Source organism: Leptodactylus fuscus, chromosome 8 (genome assembly GCF_031893055.1).
Source record: "Leptodactylus fuscus isolate aLepFus1 chromosome 8, aLepFus1.hap2, whole genome shotgun sequence".
Taxonomy (NCBI): domain Eukaryota; kingdom Metazoa; phylum Chordata; class Amphibia; order Anura; family Leptodactylidae; genus Leptodactylus; species Leptodactylus fuscus.
Window position 1 is genome coordinate 57555012 of NC_134272.1, and position 16154 is coordinate 57571165.

The 16154-nt window shown below is 37.1% G+C and overlaps 1 protein-coding gene across 9 annotated transcripts in view; it reads right to left on the reverse strand.

Moving 5' to 3' along the window:
• The window catches only part of RBFOX1 (RNA binding fox-1 homolog 1), a 536290-nt gene that overhangs the window by 13640 nt on the left and 506496 nt on the right, over positions 1–16154 (reverse strand). For 3 of the 9 annotated variants that reach the window (XM_075285976.1, XM_075285977.1, XM_075285978.1), the window contains exon 11: positions 5622–5674. The exons of the other annotated variants lie outside the window; for them this stretch is intronic. In XM_075285976.1, the coding sequence (XP_075142077.1) occupies positions 5622–5674 (53 nt within the window). The remainder of the gene's footprint in view (positions 1–5621; positions 5675–16154) is intronic. 9 annotated transcript variants of the gene reach the window in all.

The window sequence follows — 16154 nt, forward strand, 5'->3', positions numbered from 1 at the left end:
ATCAAGTACCACTCACTATTAGAATGGAAAAGTTCGATGCAGAACCAGCATTGATTGACCGAATGCTATACAGTCGGCCAATCAATGCTGGTTCTTCTCCTATCTTTAGAAGTCTTCTCCATGCAGCTTCCCTGCAGCGTCTTCTGGCTCTGAATATACTCTGCAAGAAAATGGCTGCTTTGACTGTCGCAGTCGGCTCTGCTTAAGCCCGATGCCTGGCAGAGTGAATTCAGACCCGGAAGATGCCGTGGGGATGCTGCACGGAGAAGTCTTCTCGGAGGATCCAGCCCGACCCTCACTCGTGGACTTGGTAAGTGTAATTTGATCAAATGTGGCCTACCCATGAAACGAGCATTTTCCCCCCATAGACTATAATAGGATTCGATATTCGATTCGAGTAGTCGAATATTGAGCGGCTACTCGAAACGAATATCGAATATCGAACATTTTACTGTTTGCTCATCTCTAAAGTTGATTAATGTTGCTCCAAGTAATGACTTATAATTATAGATTTCTCTGCCCACCTTTATCAAGATCCAAAAACAGTATTTCATAACAAACAAAAGAAAGCTACCATCTTGTAAAACTACCATATGTATATAAGGCATGTATGCTCAGAGTCATATTGAACATCTCAAAAACAAAGTAGCACTAAATGTACCTTATATTTATAAGGCCGAATTAAAGGGGTTGTTTAGGAAAAAACAAATATGGTTTATTATTAGGAAAGTCATTAAATGTGTGATCATTATTAGTAGGAGTTTAGCAGAGGTAAAAGGCAATATCACACACAGCCACAAGTATAGGGAGTATATACAAGCCACCAGGCATGAAGGAGTGATGGCATTCACTGGAGCTCCTCAGCCTCTTCACAATGTGATCATTCATTTGTAGGCTAGACTAACACTAATATCCATACGAAAGGGCAAATATCAAACCACAATACAGGTTTTTGTGCTATAAACAAATGACCCAGACCCACTAAATATATTCGTATATACTTTTTTGAATTACAAAATTACAAACCTATTAAATACATAAAACATATAGAGAAACAGTACCCCCCAAAAGGCACAATTACTGGTGGGTAAGTATGTACAAGTCAAAATGCCAAAACGACTGTAAATCTTTTCCCAATTGTTTCCCAATCCCTCTGTGCTCACCAAAGATTCTCCAGCGACGCCTCTATCTTCTTCTCCCGACACCTCTCCACCATGTCATCAGCTGGCAGAGCTGACTGTGCATGCCAGTTCAGTCATTTTCCTGTGGCTTCTCACACAAGCGTTCATTCAGCCACAAGAAAATGGCCGAACTGACATACACAGTAAGCTCTGCCAGCTGATGATGCTGTCAAAGAAGTGGCGGAGAGTCATTGGCAGAAGAAGACAGAGGCATTGCTGGAACACCCCCTGTGCTTTCTGAAGACTCATTTGCTTAAGGAATAAAAAAGAATTCTTAGGAACGGCAGCGCAGATCAGAAAAAGAAAAGTAGGAGAAGAATAGCCTTTCTAAAGGCTATTCAGATGTGTTTTTTTTGTAGAAAAAGGGATTCTAATGGTAGATTCCCTTTAAATATCTATTTCCTCCAATCAAATACATCTAAGTTAGTTTTCCCTTATTTAGTAGTAAAGGGACAGGTTCTTGGCTTGTCCAAACATGGCGCTAACATTGGAACTGACCCACTGAACTAACTATTGGCTGAATTTTCAATGTCTGTATTTTGACTTATACTGTACATACTTACCTGGTTACTGTGCTTTTTTGGGTATTGTTTTTATCTATATTTTGTATGTATTCATTTGGTTTGCAATTTGGTAATTCATATAAACATATCCTAAGACTAGGCAATAATGCTTTCTAAGAAACAAAGGAAAGCCACATTTATCAACCATGTCTAGTATGTGCTTTTTAAGTAAACCTCGGAACGGCATTATCTCACGGGGCAACGCAATACCTGCATTACTCGATACATGTTAAATATATAGTACATATGCACATATTTTTCCTTACAGTAAAGTTTCTAGAACTTTTTTCATCAGTACAAAAGCCTTGTATGCAGCTTTTTCAGATGATAGCACAATACCAAGAGTTGCAATGCCTTTTTACTTTGAAACAGCATTTCTAAAACATTTTCTCCACACCAATGTAACATTCATGATCTTGAATAATACATGATGAACTTTCACAGGAACAAAGTATCTGTAAGTCCTGATATTTTATTAAAGCACTAAGAAGTGCAAACTTTCCTTATGATTTACAAATTGTCAGCAAATAACATTACAGCAAATAACAAAAAATAAAAAATATTACAAAAAAATATCCTCATTATGAAACATTTACAAGTCAAACAATCAAAAGAAGTTTGGTGTTTGCAATAGCTTAAACCAGTTTTTCACAAATTCCTACAAGGAAGCCATAGAATTAACAGAATGTGATCCCAGAATCAAATAGTGTCAACAGCATATCACTGGCAGGGCAAAGCTCTGTTCACTTGGCTGAATGGTAAGAGGAATTTGAGGTGGACATCTGCCTCGATTCCATCTCATTTTCCAGCCCTCTGCCTCCTCTATGACTTTAGGCTTGGATGAATGGCCGTAATCAACAGGGTGTCTCATGTTGCGGACTCAGGGACTGAATCAGCTATGGAATCTATGGCAAGGCCAAGCAGAATGCTTATTTTATCATGGTCTACTCCAATCTCTCTGTCCCGTTGAAAACAATGGAAAGCATAAACAGGGTCAGAGGCTGCCATGGATTTGGGGATGGATACTGCCAAATTCCACTCTGTGAAAATACTCTAAGAGTCAAATGACAATGGTCATTTCTTTATCCATCATGCGTCATGCTTTTTGTATCAGCCATCTTCTTCGGAATGGCCTCCTGGGGGAGTAGCATACTAGAAATAGATTTGACAGGCTGATTAGAACGGTCAGTTTTGTCCTAGGGAGCCCCCTTGACCCAGTACAAGTGGTGGGTGACAGAATGATACTGTTCGTAGTGAGCTCCATGCTGGAGAACAACTCCCATCCCATGTATGAGACTGTGATAGCACTGGGCAGTACTGTCAGTGACTGACTACTTCACCCCAAGTGTGAGAAGGAGCAGTATCAGAGATCCTTCCTCCTAACCGTGTTCAGGCTGTATAATCAACATTAGGCTTAGTGAAGATCACTCTTCACAGAGAACTAAATGATCCTGAAGTCTTCTTTTTAGTTGCTATGACTCTTAGTATCTTTTCTATCTGCTATGAGCTTGCATGTGTTCTTTTCTTGCAATATATTAGTGTATTATCCATGCTGCTGTAACACATTGAATTTCCCCATGGTGGGACTATTAAATGATAATCATCTTAAATAGTTGAACATTTTAAAGTAATACTAACAATAACTATTTAAAGGTGACTCTATTACAGAAAATCAGTATTGATCATTTAGCCTTGACACATTAAATATTGAAGTAAATCCATTTACATTTACCATACAGAGACATTCAGAAACTGATCAGTCGGGCAGAGACAATGCCACTGGCCTAACATTAGGCAGCCAAACACAGCAATAAACACGGTATGTCAATGTAGTCAGATACTTTTTTTGTCCACTGAATGTCTGTGTCAATAAGAGTGTTAACCTTACATGTGATGTCAACGTGTAACATCTATAGTCCTAACCTGGGTATGCATGGTACTCCAGGGTAACACCTTACTAATACAAATTGAGTCATTTATTAATCATTAATTACATTTTTGACAAATAACCTTACACTTTTCTTTAGCCTATTACTCTATTGAGTTCAGTTGGCTCATAAATACAATCTGATACTTGTGAAGAGTAGTGAGGGGTGTGTGCTGGTACACACCGCATAAGCAGGGCTGTATTTCCCAACATTGCTTATGCCTGTTGTTTAGTGCAACCATCACAACTCACTTGGCATTGTTAACTACTAGAGATGAGCGAGTAGTACTCGATCGAGTAGGTATTCGATCGAATACTACGGTATTCGAAATACTCGTACTCGATTGAGTACCACTCGCTATTTGAATGTAAAAGTTCGAATCAGAACCAGCATTGATTGGCCGAATGCTATACAGTCGGCTAATCAACCGTGGTTCTCCTCCCTTTAGAAGTCTTCTCCGTGCAGCTTCCCCGCGGCGTCTTCCGGCTCTTCATTCACTTTGCCAGGCATTGGGCCTGGGTAGAGCCGACTGCGCATATCCGCTTGTAGTGCGGGCATGCGCAGTCGGCTCTGCCCAGGCCCGATGCCTGGCAGAGTGAATGAAGAGTCGGAAGACGCCGCGGGGACGCTGCAAGGAGAAGACTGCACAGAGGATCCAGCCCGACCCTCACTCATGGACTTGTAAGTATAATTTGATCGAACGTTGCCTACCCATGAAACGAGCATTTCCCCCCCATAGACTATAATAGGGTTCGATATTCAATTCGAGTAGTCGAATATTGAGGGGCTACTCGAAACGAATATCGAACCTCAAACATTTTACTGTTTGCTCATCTCTATTAACTACCCCTTTGGTTTTAGGAGATCGATGTCAGAGTACATTAAACAAACCAGTCATACTTCTGTGTCTTGAAGGTCATGCTCTCTCTGGTGCTACAAATACAAAGGGGTGTGGGACCTTTAAATATAAGACATTTATGTTCTAGTTGCACAGATACATGAAGTCAATTATGTCACCTTGACACATTGACAATTTCCAATAAATTATAAATATATAAGCTGAGTCTCTCCAAACAGGAGCACAACTCCCCACCTCCCTGTTCTTCATCTACTCCATCTAAGGCACCTTATCTAGCAAACTAGTACCCAGCTTTGCAGTGAGATCCCTGAAATAGATGTCCGTAGATACATCCGTTTTATTTCTGGAGTAGATTCTGGAGAACTAATTTTTACATTAAGTATATTCTTTTCAATATATTTATCAACATATCGAGATACAGTTTCCAAGATTTAAAGCAACATAGTACAGGACCATACATACAAATATTTTTTTTTACCCAAAAAAATTCGATTGCTGAAGAATTTCCAGTTTTAACTACAGTTAAAACAGTTTCTACAGCTAAAGTACTACACCAACAACACATGTATGTTTTAAAACAGAGAACCTTAACATCAGAAGAAGTCATGCATATATGAAGGAGAAGCATGCAATTCTCTATACATTGATGTGAAATCAAAGCAAAATCTACTTATCCACAAGAAACCCAAACTGATGTAGATGTGGTTGAGAAGACACAGTGAGACAGTATGATATATACTCTGTATAGGTGTATGGATACTATCTATCTAAACCAATACTATCAGATAACCTTTACTATGTGCTTCAGGAACATGACAATATATTACTCCTCCACACATATTCCCAATTCCAGATTCCGCAGCTTTAGATCAACGTGACAAATAAAACCAAAGCTGCAAATAAAGTATTACAGTCAGCAAAATTGTGTAATGCTCATAATAGACGGGAGTCCACAGGCTACTGATACATGGCTGAAAGCAAGATTGATAGTCTGATTCTAACAGAGCATTCTAGAGTGATTAACTGCAGTTTGTGCAAAAAGGATATTGAGACCTGGACGGATGCATCAAGAAGTATCAATGGTTGTTACCTGAAGAGGAGTTACAAGAAATTTCATCTGCTGCAACGAAGACGAATTGATTTCTGTAAAAGAAGATAAAATTCACAATACTGCTTGCTGACTAGAAAATGTAGTAGCTGCCAGTTGACTTGATATGTATAGATGGGACATTGGGAAGGAATTTAATTTTAATGAATGTGGAAGGAACACATGTTGACAGATTTTAGATCTACAGAATTCATAAGTGTTGTCATGAAGAATGGTTACAGGGTATTATGGAGTTGAATATGAATGATGGACAATTCTATCACAAAGTGCTTCAAGGCTACAGATTGTTCAAAGTAAGAAATATGTTTTTGTAAGTGTAAACCCAAAGCCTGTGTTTCTGGTTGTGATTTATAGAACGTGTTATATGATATGACTGATGTGAACACTGTGTCCTATAGAGCCTGAGTTACCGTTGTTCAGATCTAGTGACTGTATGAAATATATACTTCACACCTACAACAAAATAGCAAATGTGTAATAAAATCATATATATATAGTCAAGCAGCATTGTACTACACTGACAGTATATAGACAAGAATAAAGTTGGTTTAATGGGGGTTTAAGAAATTAGTCTAACTTTAGGAAATCTGATTAAAAAACTCAATACTCACATCTTAAGCCCCTTACAGTTACAGGTAGTCCCCATCGGTCTTTGTTTGCTTGCCCTATGGTGGTGGCATGTATCTACATGACCACTACAGCGAATCACTGGCCTCAACAGTCTGGTATAATACATGCAAGCATCACCTATGAGTCCAGTGACTGGACGGGTTATGTGGATATACAGCATGGCAGCAATGTAAGCAATAACCAGCAGGGACCGCATCAGTGATGGAGCGGGAAGGAATTTAACAGGTGAGTATTGGTTGGAGTGAACCCTGAAAACCTATTTAAAGTAACACTCATTTCAATTATAGATACTGTTAAGGATACTGTTATTGATGCCAAGCATCACTGGTTATATAGGATGTAAAGAATATCATATGTTTTTAATTTTTTTGATTTCCTAGAAACAAAATGTATATACTGTGTAATACCTAGTGCAGTGCCTTGGAAGAAAGGAGGTGTGGGGGAGGGGGGTTATTGCATGACACAAGATAACTAGAAGAACATCAAATAAAGAACCCTTGTTTCAAGCACCCCTTCACCTTAAGGATATATATATATATATATATATATATATATATATATATATATATATATATATATATATATATATATATATGTTATAATAAATTGCCTAAATCTTGCCCAAGGTGATCCTTTAAAGTTCTGTCCCATGAAGATAACCCCTATTCATGTGTTATTTGGGCCTATGGACATAGAAGGGGTTCCCACTTAGGACCAACCTCTATATGCCAAAATGGAGATCTGCCAAGATGCTAATGTATAAAGATTCTGGTGGATACAACTCCCCATATTACATGGGTGGCCACTTTTATTGTGTTTCATACAATATTTTTAGGGTTAGTTGTAAAATGGAGATGTGGTGTGCAGTGAAAATTTTAACGCAGTACAGTCCCATTTCTGTCACTACTGTACCAAGTAGTAATATACTATCCCTGAATCCTAAAGTCTATAGTATAGTTTCTAAGGATACACCATGAAGACATTGCCTACACTGCTTGTTCACTGTTTTCATTTCAATGCAGAATTGTCACTGAACGTTCAACACTGAAGAACAATAGGGCTTATTTATTAAACTGTCTTAGTTACTCATAGCGACCAATCGCAACACAGCTTTTATTTTTCAGGAGCAGAATACAACATGAAAGCTGAACGGTGATTAGTTGCTACAGATAACTAAGACAGTTTTGGCTTTTAGACCATTTTAATAAATCTTCCCCAAAAAGTTTTAGCATAAACTTAAACCAATCATTTCTAAACAAAAAGAAAGTATCTTCTGTTTACATATTTTACCCCTCTTCCTCGGTGACATTCTTCAATTTTGGCTCCCTACCTTCCAAACCCCATAACTTGTTTATTTTTCCATCCACAAAGCCATATGGGGCTTAATGTTTGTGGGACAAATTGTTCTTCATAATGGTACCATTTTTTATTATGTGCCATTTACTGAGAAGATGGAAAAAAAATCAGAATGGGGTAGAATTAGAGAAAAAGTGAATTTGTGCGACTTGCTTACGGGCTTTGTTTTTACAACATTTACTGTGTATTCTATTTTTCAGTACAATTCTGAGGATACTAAATGTATATATTTTAGTTACATTTTAACCACTTAATAAAAATTGAAAACCTTGCAAATAATATTAAATGTCTTAAAGTCACCATATTCTGACACCCATGACTTTTTTTTATATTTCTGTGTATGGGGTGTCTTTATTTGCGGGACCAGGTGTACCTTTTAGTTATACTATTTTGATGAATACCTATTGCTTTGGTAACTTTTTATTACAATTTTTATAAGTGGTGAAACAGTTCAGTTGCAATAGTAATATCCCTATTACAGGCCTGGAAGCCTTCCTAAGGTTTCTGGCTCACGCAATCTCACTGCATGGGAGCCAACCTGCAATGGGACAGTACAGGTGATTTTTTTTTTTACTTTGGGGAGAGATTATCCTGACCAAGAATTCCAGCCAACAGATTCCACTGTGATCATGAGCATTAGCTCAGGGTCTCCGCTGTACATTACAGTGGAGACCCGATAGCTAAGGCAGCCATGCTGCAGCAGAGCGACCGCCATCTTTAAAGACCCGGCACAATGCCATAAATGTTACCCATAGCATCTAGAAAAGAGGACAGAGTAACTGCTGGGAATTCAAAATGAACCCAAACATTCCTGTTCTAATCTTTTTGAAATAATAATAATAATAATAATAATAATAATAATAATAATAATAATAATTTGAATATAGCAATTGCTCCTTATGCAGATTTTTAAAGGGAGTCTGTCATCAGGAAAATTGGTATCAAACTAATGTCAGTACCTCCTAAAGCTGCTTCTACACTTTCCAAAGACGTATTTCCGTATTCTGCATTGCAGCTCCATTTTCATGTAAATAATTGTTTTATTCTTAGCAAATAGCTGAAAAAGGTTTTGGGGTGTTCTTTCTCCCATCAGGGCTTCACTCTTTTCTCTAGATAATCACATCTAACCTCTCATCTACACCCACTGCTTGGATGACACCTCTCACTTTGTCACAATTTGTCTGCAGATAGGGGTGATCATTTTGGGTGTTTGAGAGTGAAGTCCTGCAGTAGAAGAAAAACCTTTTCATCTAATTTGCATTACATTAAAACAGGTTTTCAAAAAAATGGAGCTGCAATGTAGAATAAGAAATACATCTTTGGATAGTGTAGAATCCGTCTTACAGGGTACTGTCATTAGTTTGATACCAATTTCCCTACTAACAGACTTCCTTTAACCACTTCAGTACTGGGCCAATTTGTGGTCCAGGACCAGACACATTTTAGGTTTATTTTGTATGTGCAGTTTAGAGGGCTGTAACATTTTTCTCGTCTGTCTCAGTCAACTAATTTTTGCGTCTTTTTTCGGGGACACATAGGGCTTTATTTTTATGTTATTTTTATTTTCAAATGTGTTTTAATTTTTTTTATATCCGGGAAAATACAAAACAAAATAGGAAGAACACTGTGTCTAGTTTTCAATTTATATATTTTTTTTTTTTATTTAATAACACAAAGTGTCACTGAAAAACTTTATAATATAGTTTTTCCTCTCCATTATGGTAATTTTTATTTTGTATGGTGTCGTTGAGGGTGGGGCTATAACCTTTAATAATGGCGTTTTATTAGCGTATTATTAATTTTTTATTATTATTTTATTTACATTTCTTTAAACTTTTTATTACATTTTTTTTTTTTTTCAGATTGTGTCCCCATGAGGTGATAAGAGACCTTTGGGGACATCTGATCACTTTTTTTTTGTACTGGAGGCTGATTTCTCCTATAACTGGAGTTGGTACATTTAGACACAGATGCAGGAGAAATACAGCCTCCTGCACTCCTGCACACAGCTTACTGAGCTGATCTGGGTCCTGTAGGACCCAGCAGCTCTTGCAAGACGCTGCTCCCGGCGGATCACATGACCGCCGGATCAGAGGACGGCCGAATTATGGCAGTGTCCATAGCTGTGTATACAGCGCTCATTGATCGCTGTATACACAGTGCTCGAGAAGGCAGGGGAGGTAATAAATCTTTCCTGACATCTCTGTGGGAGCTCCAGCTGAAGTTACAGCCGGCTCCCAGCTTCAGCAGCTGCACGATCTCCAGGCAGTTGCAGTGTTCTGACTGGACGTACCGGTACGTCCTGTCAGAACTAGGCAACCACTTCCCGGACGTATATAGTCTATGGGCGGTCCGGAAGTGCTTAATATTGAATAATAAGATTTACATTTAAAAGGACCTGTCACCAGGAATAAAAATTCCAGTCTGAGAGTTTTTGTTACCCTGAGCTTTTTGGCATTTTATTTACCCCAATCTGTTCAGTCATTCCAAAGATAAAAGCCCTTTAGTGTTTATGCAATTTAGGGTATACTAGCATTAACACTTTGGTGTCAGAGGTTTAGGGTCTCCATGTGCAGTATATCATGCAGTGTTACCACCCATTTGACAAATATACACTGATTTGCATTACCACTAACTGGGCTTATGTCTTTAGACTGTCTAAACAGCTTTGGATAAACAAAACACCAAATGCTCGGTGTGACAGCATCAGATGATAGTTTGGGTAGTTTTTTAATGTGGGGATAGCTAATGTGGTTTTATTTGTTTTATTTTTATATGTAACCTAGAGAAGAAGGTGATTTCAAATCTTATATTTTTTTATATATATTTTTAAACATTTTTGTTTGACTTTTTTTTACTTTCATTTTTGGACTCACTAAGAGAATTAACCCTCCTTTATCTGATCACCCATAGAATATAGTGAAGTGCTAATGTATTGCAACATTTAGCAAAATGTATTGACATTTATTACATTCTGCCTATGATGGAGCCTAGTCAACATAGTAGTGTCTGCTGGTCTCCACTCTTCAGATGTCACTGATGAATCTCAATAGAGAAATGCAAACTAATGTGAGCAGATTTACTAATAATGTCTAGAAACTAAATATTGCAAACTTAGATCTTATCTTATGATCATCTCAAACTGCGCCAGATTTTTCAAAATGTCTGATGCTGTTAAATACTGTTAAATCTGGCTTATGCTTAGACTGCCTAGTCTGAGTTTACACCTCCTTTTAGTTGGCTTACAATTCTTAGCACATTTTTGGCAAAGCCATGTCCATTCCTCCAAGGTGTCGTACCTTTTTCAATCACGTCATAAAAGTGACTAAGATACTTCATTAATGCATGGTAGCCATTTTTTGGGGTGCTAATTCTGGCACAATTTGCTTAGTAAATGTCCTCCATTGTCTCTGATGATCTGTAAAACACTGGAGACCCAGCAGCTATTGTCCCTGTTCAGCTCATGAGTGTGACCATTTTTAAAATCCTATCATACACCGTAAATGTAGAGCAGGTATTGAGAAGGGGTTAATTTTCGGCATGTAACTTCAAACAATCCTATTCCAGCATTGAGGTAAGAAATAAGTAAGAAATAAAGAAGACTTTAAATAAATTATTATTGACCTATTTTTATTTTTCAGTTTCTTCTACCCAGAAACTCTAGATTCTGTTTAGAAGTATCAATTTTTGATTCCAAATGCCTTAATGTGTAAAGTAACTGACTTCAAAAAAGAAATCTGTTTTAACTAAAGTTACTGATAATTTTCAAGCCTGTGAACTTTGGTTAGGAAACTGTAAGGATGAAACGTAAGACATGTCACTATTCACACTATCCACATATGTACCATCATTGCACTAAACTATCGGCTGTCTTTGTTTATCCTTAGCAACCAATCACAACACCCCTTTCATTTCTTACTAAATGAGATCTGAACTGCGGTTGGTTGATATGGATTCCTAAGACAGATATTCTTTGAGACAGTTTTGCAAATCTTTCCCTATGTGATTTAAAGGGACTATAAAAATATCCCTTTTTTTTGGTTAGTTTAGTGTTTTTTGTATGCAGAGATTGTCAGCCAGCTTTTTCAGGTACTTCAATTTCCACCTTATTGAGAAAATCATTGATAGAGTGGCAGTAAACATATGGCTGCATAAATTGGCATTCTGTCATCTGATTTCAGCCTCGCATATCCAGTAACCAAGTCTTTGGGAATGAATGTTTAAAGGAGTTGTACAGAGGGATTATCATTATTTATTTACTTTTTTATTTTATTTTTTAAGGGATAGGATGTTTTTAAAATATAAAAACTACTCACTGATTCCCAGGTACTGCCATTGGGGTTAAGCCTATCTTGAGATTTCAGGATCAATTTTAAAATCCGATTTCCAATCATTTTCCAGCCGATCCCGATTGCGATCATGAAACTTGCTTGATCGCCAATAAGGATCTGATCTTTCTTGATCCCGATCTTGATAGCCGATCTTGAGATTTCAGGATCATTTTAATCCAATTTCCGGTTATTTTCTAGCCGATCGCGATCATGAAATTTGCTCGATCGCCGATTGGGATCCAATCTTTTCCGATCCCGATCGCTCAACCCTAATTGTATATTATATATACAGTGGGGTTTAGCCGATCTTGAGATTTCAGGATTGCTTTTAAAATCCAATTTCCGTTAATTTTCCAGCTGATCCCGATCGCAATCATGAAATTTGCTCGATCGCCGATTGGGATCCGATCTTTTCAGATCCCGATCGCTCAACCCTAACTGCCAATCCAGTGCTTACTGGGTCCCCTACTGCTATTTTCTGGTTCCTCTTGACATATAAAAAATGGCTGCTCGATCATGGAAGGATGTTAAGAGGAAGCAAGAAGAAGAGAGCAGGAGAAGCATCAGAATAGTAGTGGTGGAGAATCAATGAGGTGAAAATGCTTTAAAATTATAATTTTTTTTAATACATTTTGCATAAAAGTTCTAAGTATTTAGAACAGGGGCTTATGCACATAGTAGTGCTGTGTGAATAAATGCAATTTATCAACACAACGGGGTCATTTATTCCACTTTTCTGGCTTGGCTTATGGTTTACTTGTGTTTTTTTTATGACAAATTGTCTGCTTCTGGTTCATAGACTTGTCGCAACTCCCTAAGTGGAGGGTGACAATAAGTAAGAGTAAGGAGTTTTGGTGCATTTTTAAGTCATGTTATAAGTGGAATGTGCTTAGAAAAAGAGCACTGAAAAAGTGGTGCACACCTGTAAATAACTAGCAACCATCAAAAAAGTTGCAAAATAGGTAGCAGAGTTCTGGTGCAAATGTAATGATAAATCAGCCTTATTGAGTTTTTATTATAGATCTATATTACAGGTCTGTAGGCACTCTGTATGCATCCATATGGTGCCTTAATGAGGCTTTGTATTTTCCCTGACAAGTGATGTTACATGGGAGAATACTTCTTTAATATGGCATGTAGAATCCCTGAGGAAAAAAAATCTTTATGTGCCTCCACTCACAATGTAACGTATGAGCCCATAAATTAGCTTGTGAGTGGAGGGACATAAAGAACTGTTGTCCTGTAATATGGTTCTGATACCAAGATAAACTTTGAATGTTGTGTGTTTGTTGTGTATACACATATATACACAGAGAGATAGAGAGATAGATAGATAGATAGATAGATAGATAGATAGATAGATATTGTAGAATATATTAATATATTTTTTAAAATGATTTTGTCTGTGATTTACTATTAGTTGATGTCCCTTTGAAAAAAAATTGAACGTCCAATCAAACCAAACTTCACAGATGTTATATATGTGCAAAAAGCTAAAAGCCACACAGACATCAAATTTATGCAAAAGCAATCCAGGCAAATCTATAAATTCTATACAGCCACTAAATTGGTTAAGGCATGCTCATTAACAGTCACAAACATGCAAACACAAAGGTAATATGCTAAGGTAATTGGCATAACCCAGAGAAGATGTAAACAGCAATAAATTCCATATATTAAGTGAATTACAATTTACTGGGATTGATTTTTTAAGAAACATTTTCCATACAACGAATAGTTTGCTACACATGGTGCACAATACAAGACAAGATTACAAGGTGCAAAACATTCTGTTTATTAAACATAAACACTTTGTAGAAGTATCAAAATAAAATGCAATTAAGATCCAGATTTGTTTAAAGATATGTACTACTTATTAAACTAATATATTATATTATATAACCCTGCCTATGTACAAAGATTCTTTCAGAGGCAAATATCAGCATTTCACACACATACAGAGACAAATAGAGACTTAAAATGTACCATTCATTCCAGGATAATTTGTGGCATGTCTACATTAGTAGTAACACTGTATCTGACCAGTTTCTCAATCACTAAATGTTGGATTTGCCTGCCTAGCTAGTGGCCCGTGACTAGCTACTAAGATGTCTCCCATATACAGCACACAGAGGAAGAAATCTCTATCCCTTATTAGTAGCTCTCTATCAGAAGCAGCAGTATGGAGAACAGTATACGGATGTCACCACACTTAACTGGTCTCCAATTTGGTTAATATTTCTAATTTGTCTTTAAGCCAATTCTACACAATATGCTGACAAATTCCTTTTTATTCACTATTCCTCATTGGGTGGTCACGAATAGCTTACTTAAAAAAAAAATCACTTTGCGATAAATTTTTGTATTTAGAAAATCCACTTAATTTATGATACACACAAAAGGACATGTAAGTGAGGATACATCTGTATGACTGTGAAGTATTGTTGTAAGGGACAACACTTGCTAAAGCCTTGTGTGTCCCTTTCCCTTGCGTGTCTACCTCTCGAAGATCATTTTTCCGACTTCTCTCCTTTTCATAGACTCATATGGGTAGTATGTAATCTAACTCCCCAGTAAGTGCTTGTACTATTCATTTATGCAAAATCTCTTGAAGGTATAATGACTATTTAACCAAAGAACAACCATTATCTACTCTTACTTGAATTTTGCATATAGATTGCTTTTTTTGTTGTTGTTGTTTTTTTTTTGCTTATCACAATATTTCACAATATTGGTAAGGTTGGACTGGCGTCTAGATTTGGGATAAAGTCTAGTTTTCGTAACTACCTATACAGTCAGGATCAGGATCGGAAATAATTGGATCCCAATTGGTGATCGAACAAGTTTCATGATCAGGATCGGGAATGGCTGTAAAATTATCGGAAATCAGATCTTAAAATCAATCCTGAAATCTCAAGATCGGCTCAACCCCAGTCATCTATCACCGTGTCTTAGCATGTCACTCAGTATACCATCCACATACACTACAAATGAAAGATATATATATATATATATATATATATATATACATATATATATATATACTGTAGCTTTATGTATAACTTAACCTTGCCAACACATAATATGTCATATTGTCTAAACAATTCCCCCTGTACTGGTTTAAGTCAACCTCTTTGAGGTGGCACAGGAGCTGTGATGAAATGCAACTTGTGAAACTGCTACTATCTCTTCAGCTTTTTTGTTTTTCCCTTTTATTCCTTGACCACACAGTGCAGTTTTGATGCAGCTTATGCATGGACTTTCTAGCCAAAGCTATAATTGGATCCAAAAATATATAGATGTAGGTTGGGTCTACACATTGCTAGTTCACAGTCACTGGTGGCTAAGCTACTGCGAACTACAGTAACAATAAAGTGAAATGTATTTCAGCAAATCCCACTCAAAATCTATGGAAAAAACCTACTGTACACTATGGGTTGGAAATCCACAATATATCAATATTGATTTTTTAACCTTCACAATGCAAAGTTTGAAAACTGCTTGAAAACTGCTTTAGCCTAAAGGGGTTAAACCCATAAAGAAAAGCAGTTGGCATTTGCCATTGTGGGGTCTGCTGTGGGAGATCCTACAGTGGACCACTACTCGTGACACAAAGCTATTTTCAAGCATTTTTATTTTACTATTTATTACTTATATTCCATGCCTTGGATCTTGGATGCAAAGTAGATGTATCATCTAAATGTGCCTTTAATGAGGGTTTAATTGATGTCACCAACACTGATCCAGAAAATAGCCATAGTTTTGTCAAGTACTGGGTAACTCCACAGGCTATAATGAAGCGGGTTTTGGGTACACACACGCAAAAAATGTGCAAGCATAAATTTATGAAAGACTGCAAGAGAAAAACACCCAGTAGTGCTAAGCATATTCACACAACAGAGGTTATCTAAGGCAGGCATCAAAAAATCATCACGTGTGTATTACCAGTTGTTTAACATATCGTATGGCAAAAAGTTTACTTAGTGTGTTATCACACTGCATACAAAACAGTTCAATGGCAAAGCTATACCTGCTATATATCTATCCGTGTTTATCCATTGTGCTTAATGACACTGTAGCACAAATTAGGTTTGGTCTATATGTGCGCAAACAGGGCAGTATTACTCATTATGATACATCAGGTTTAGTTACATGTACTATTATCAAAGGATGTTTTCACCGAACAGCCTGGCTACGA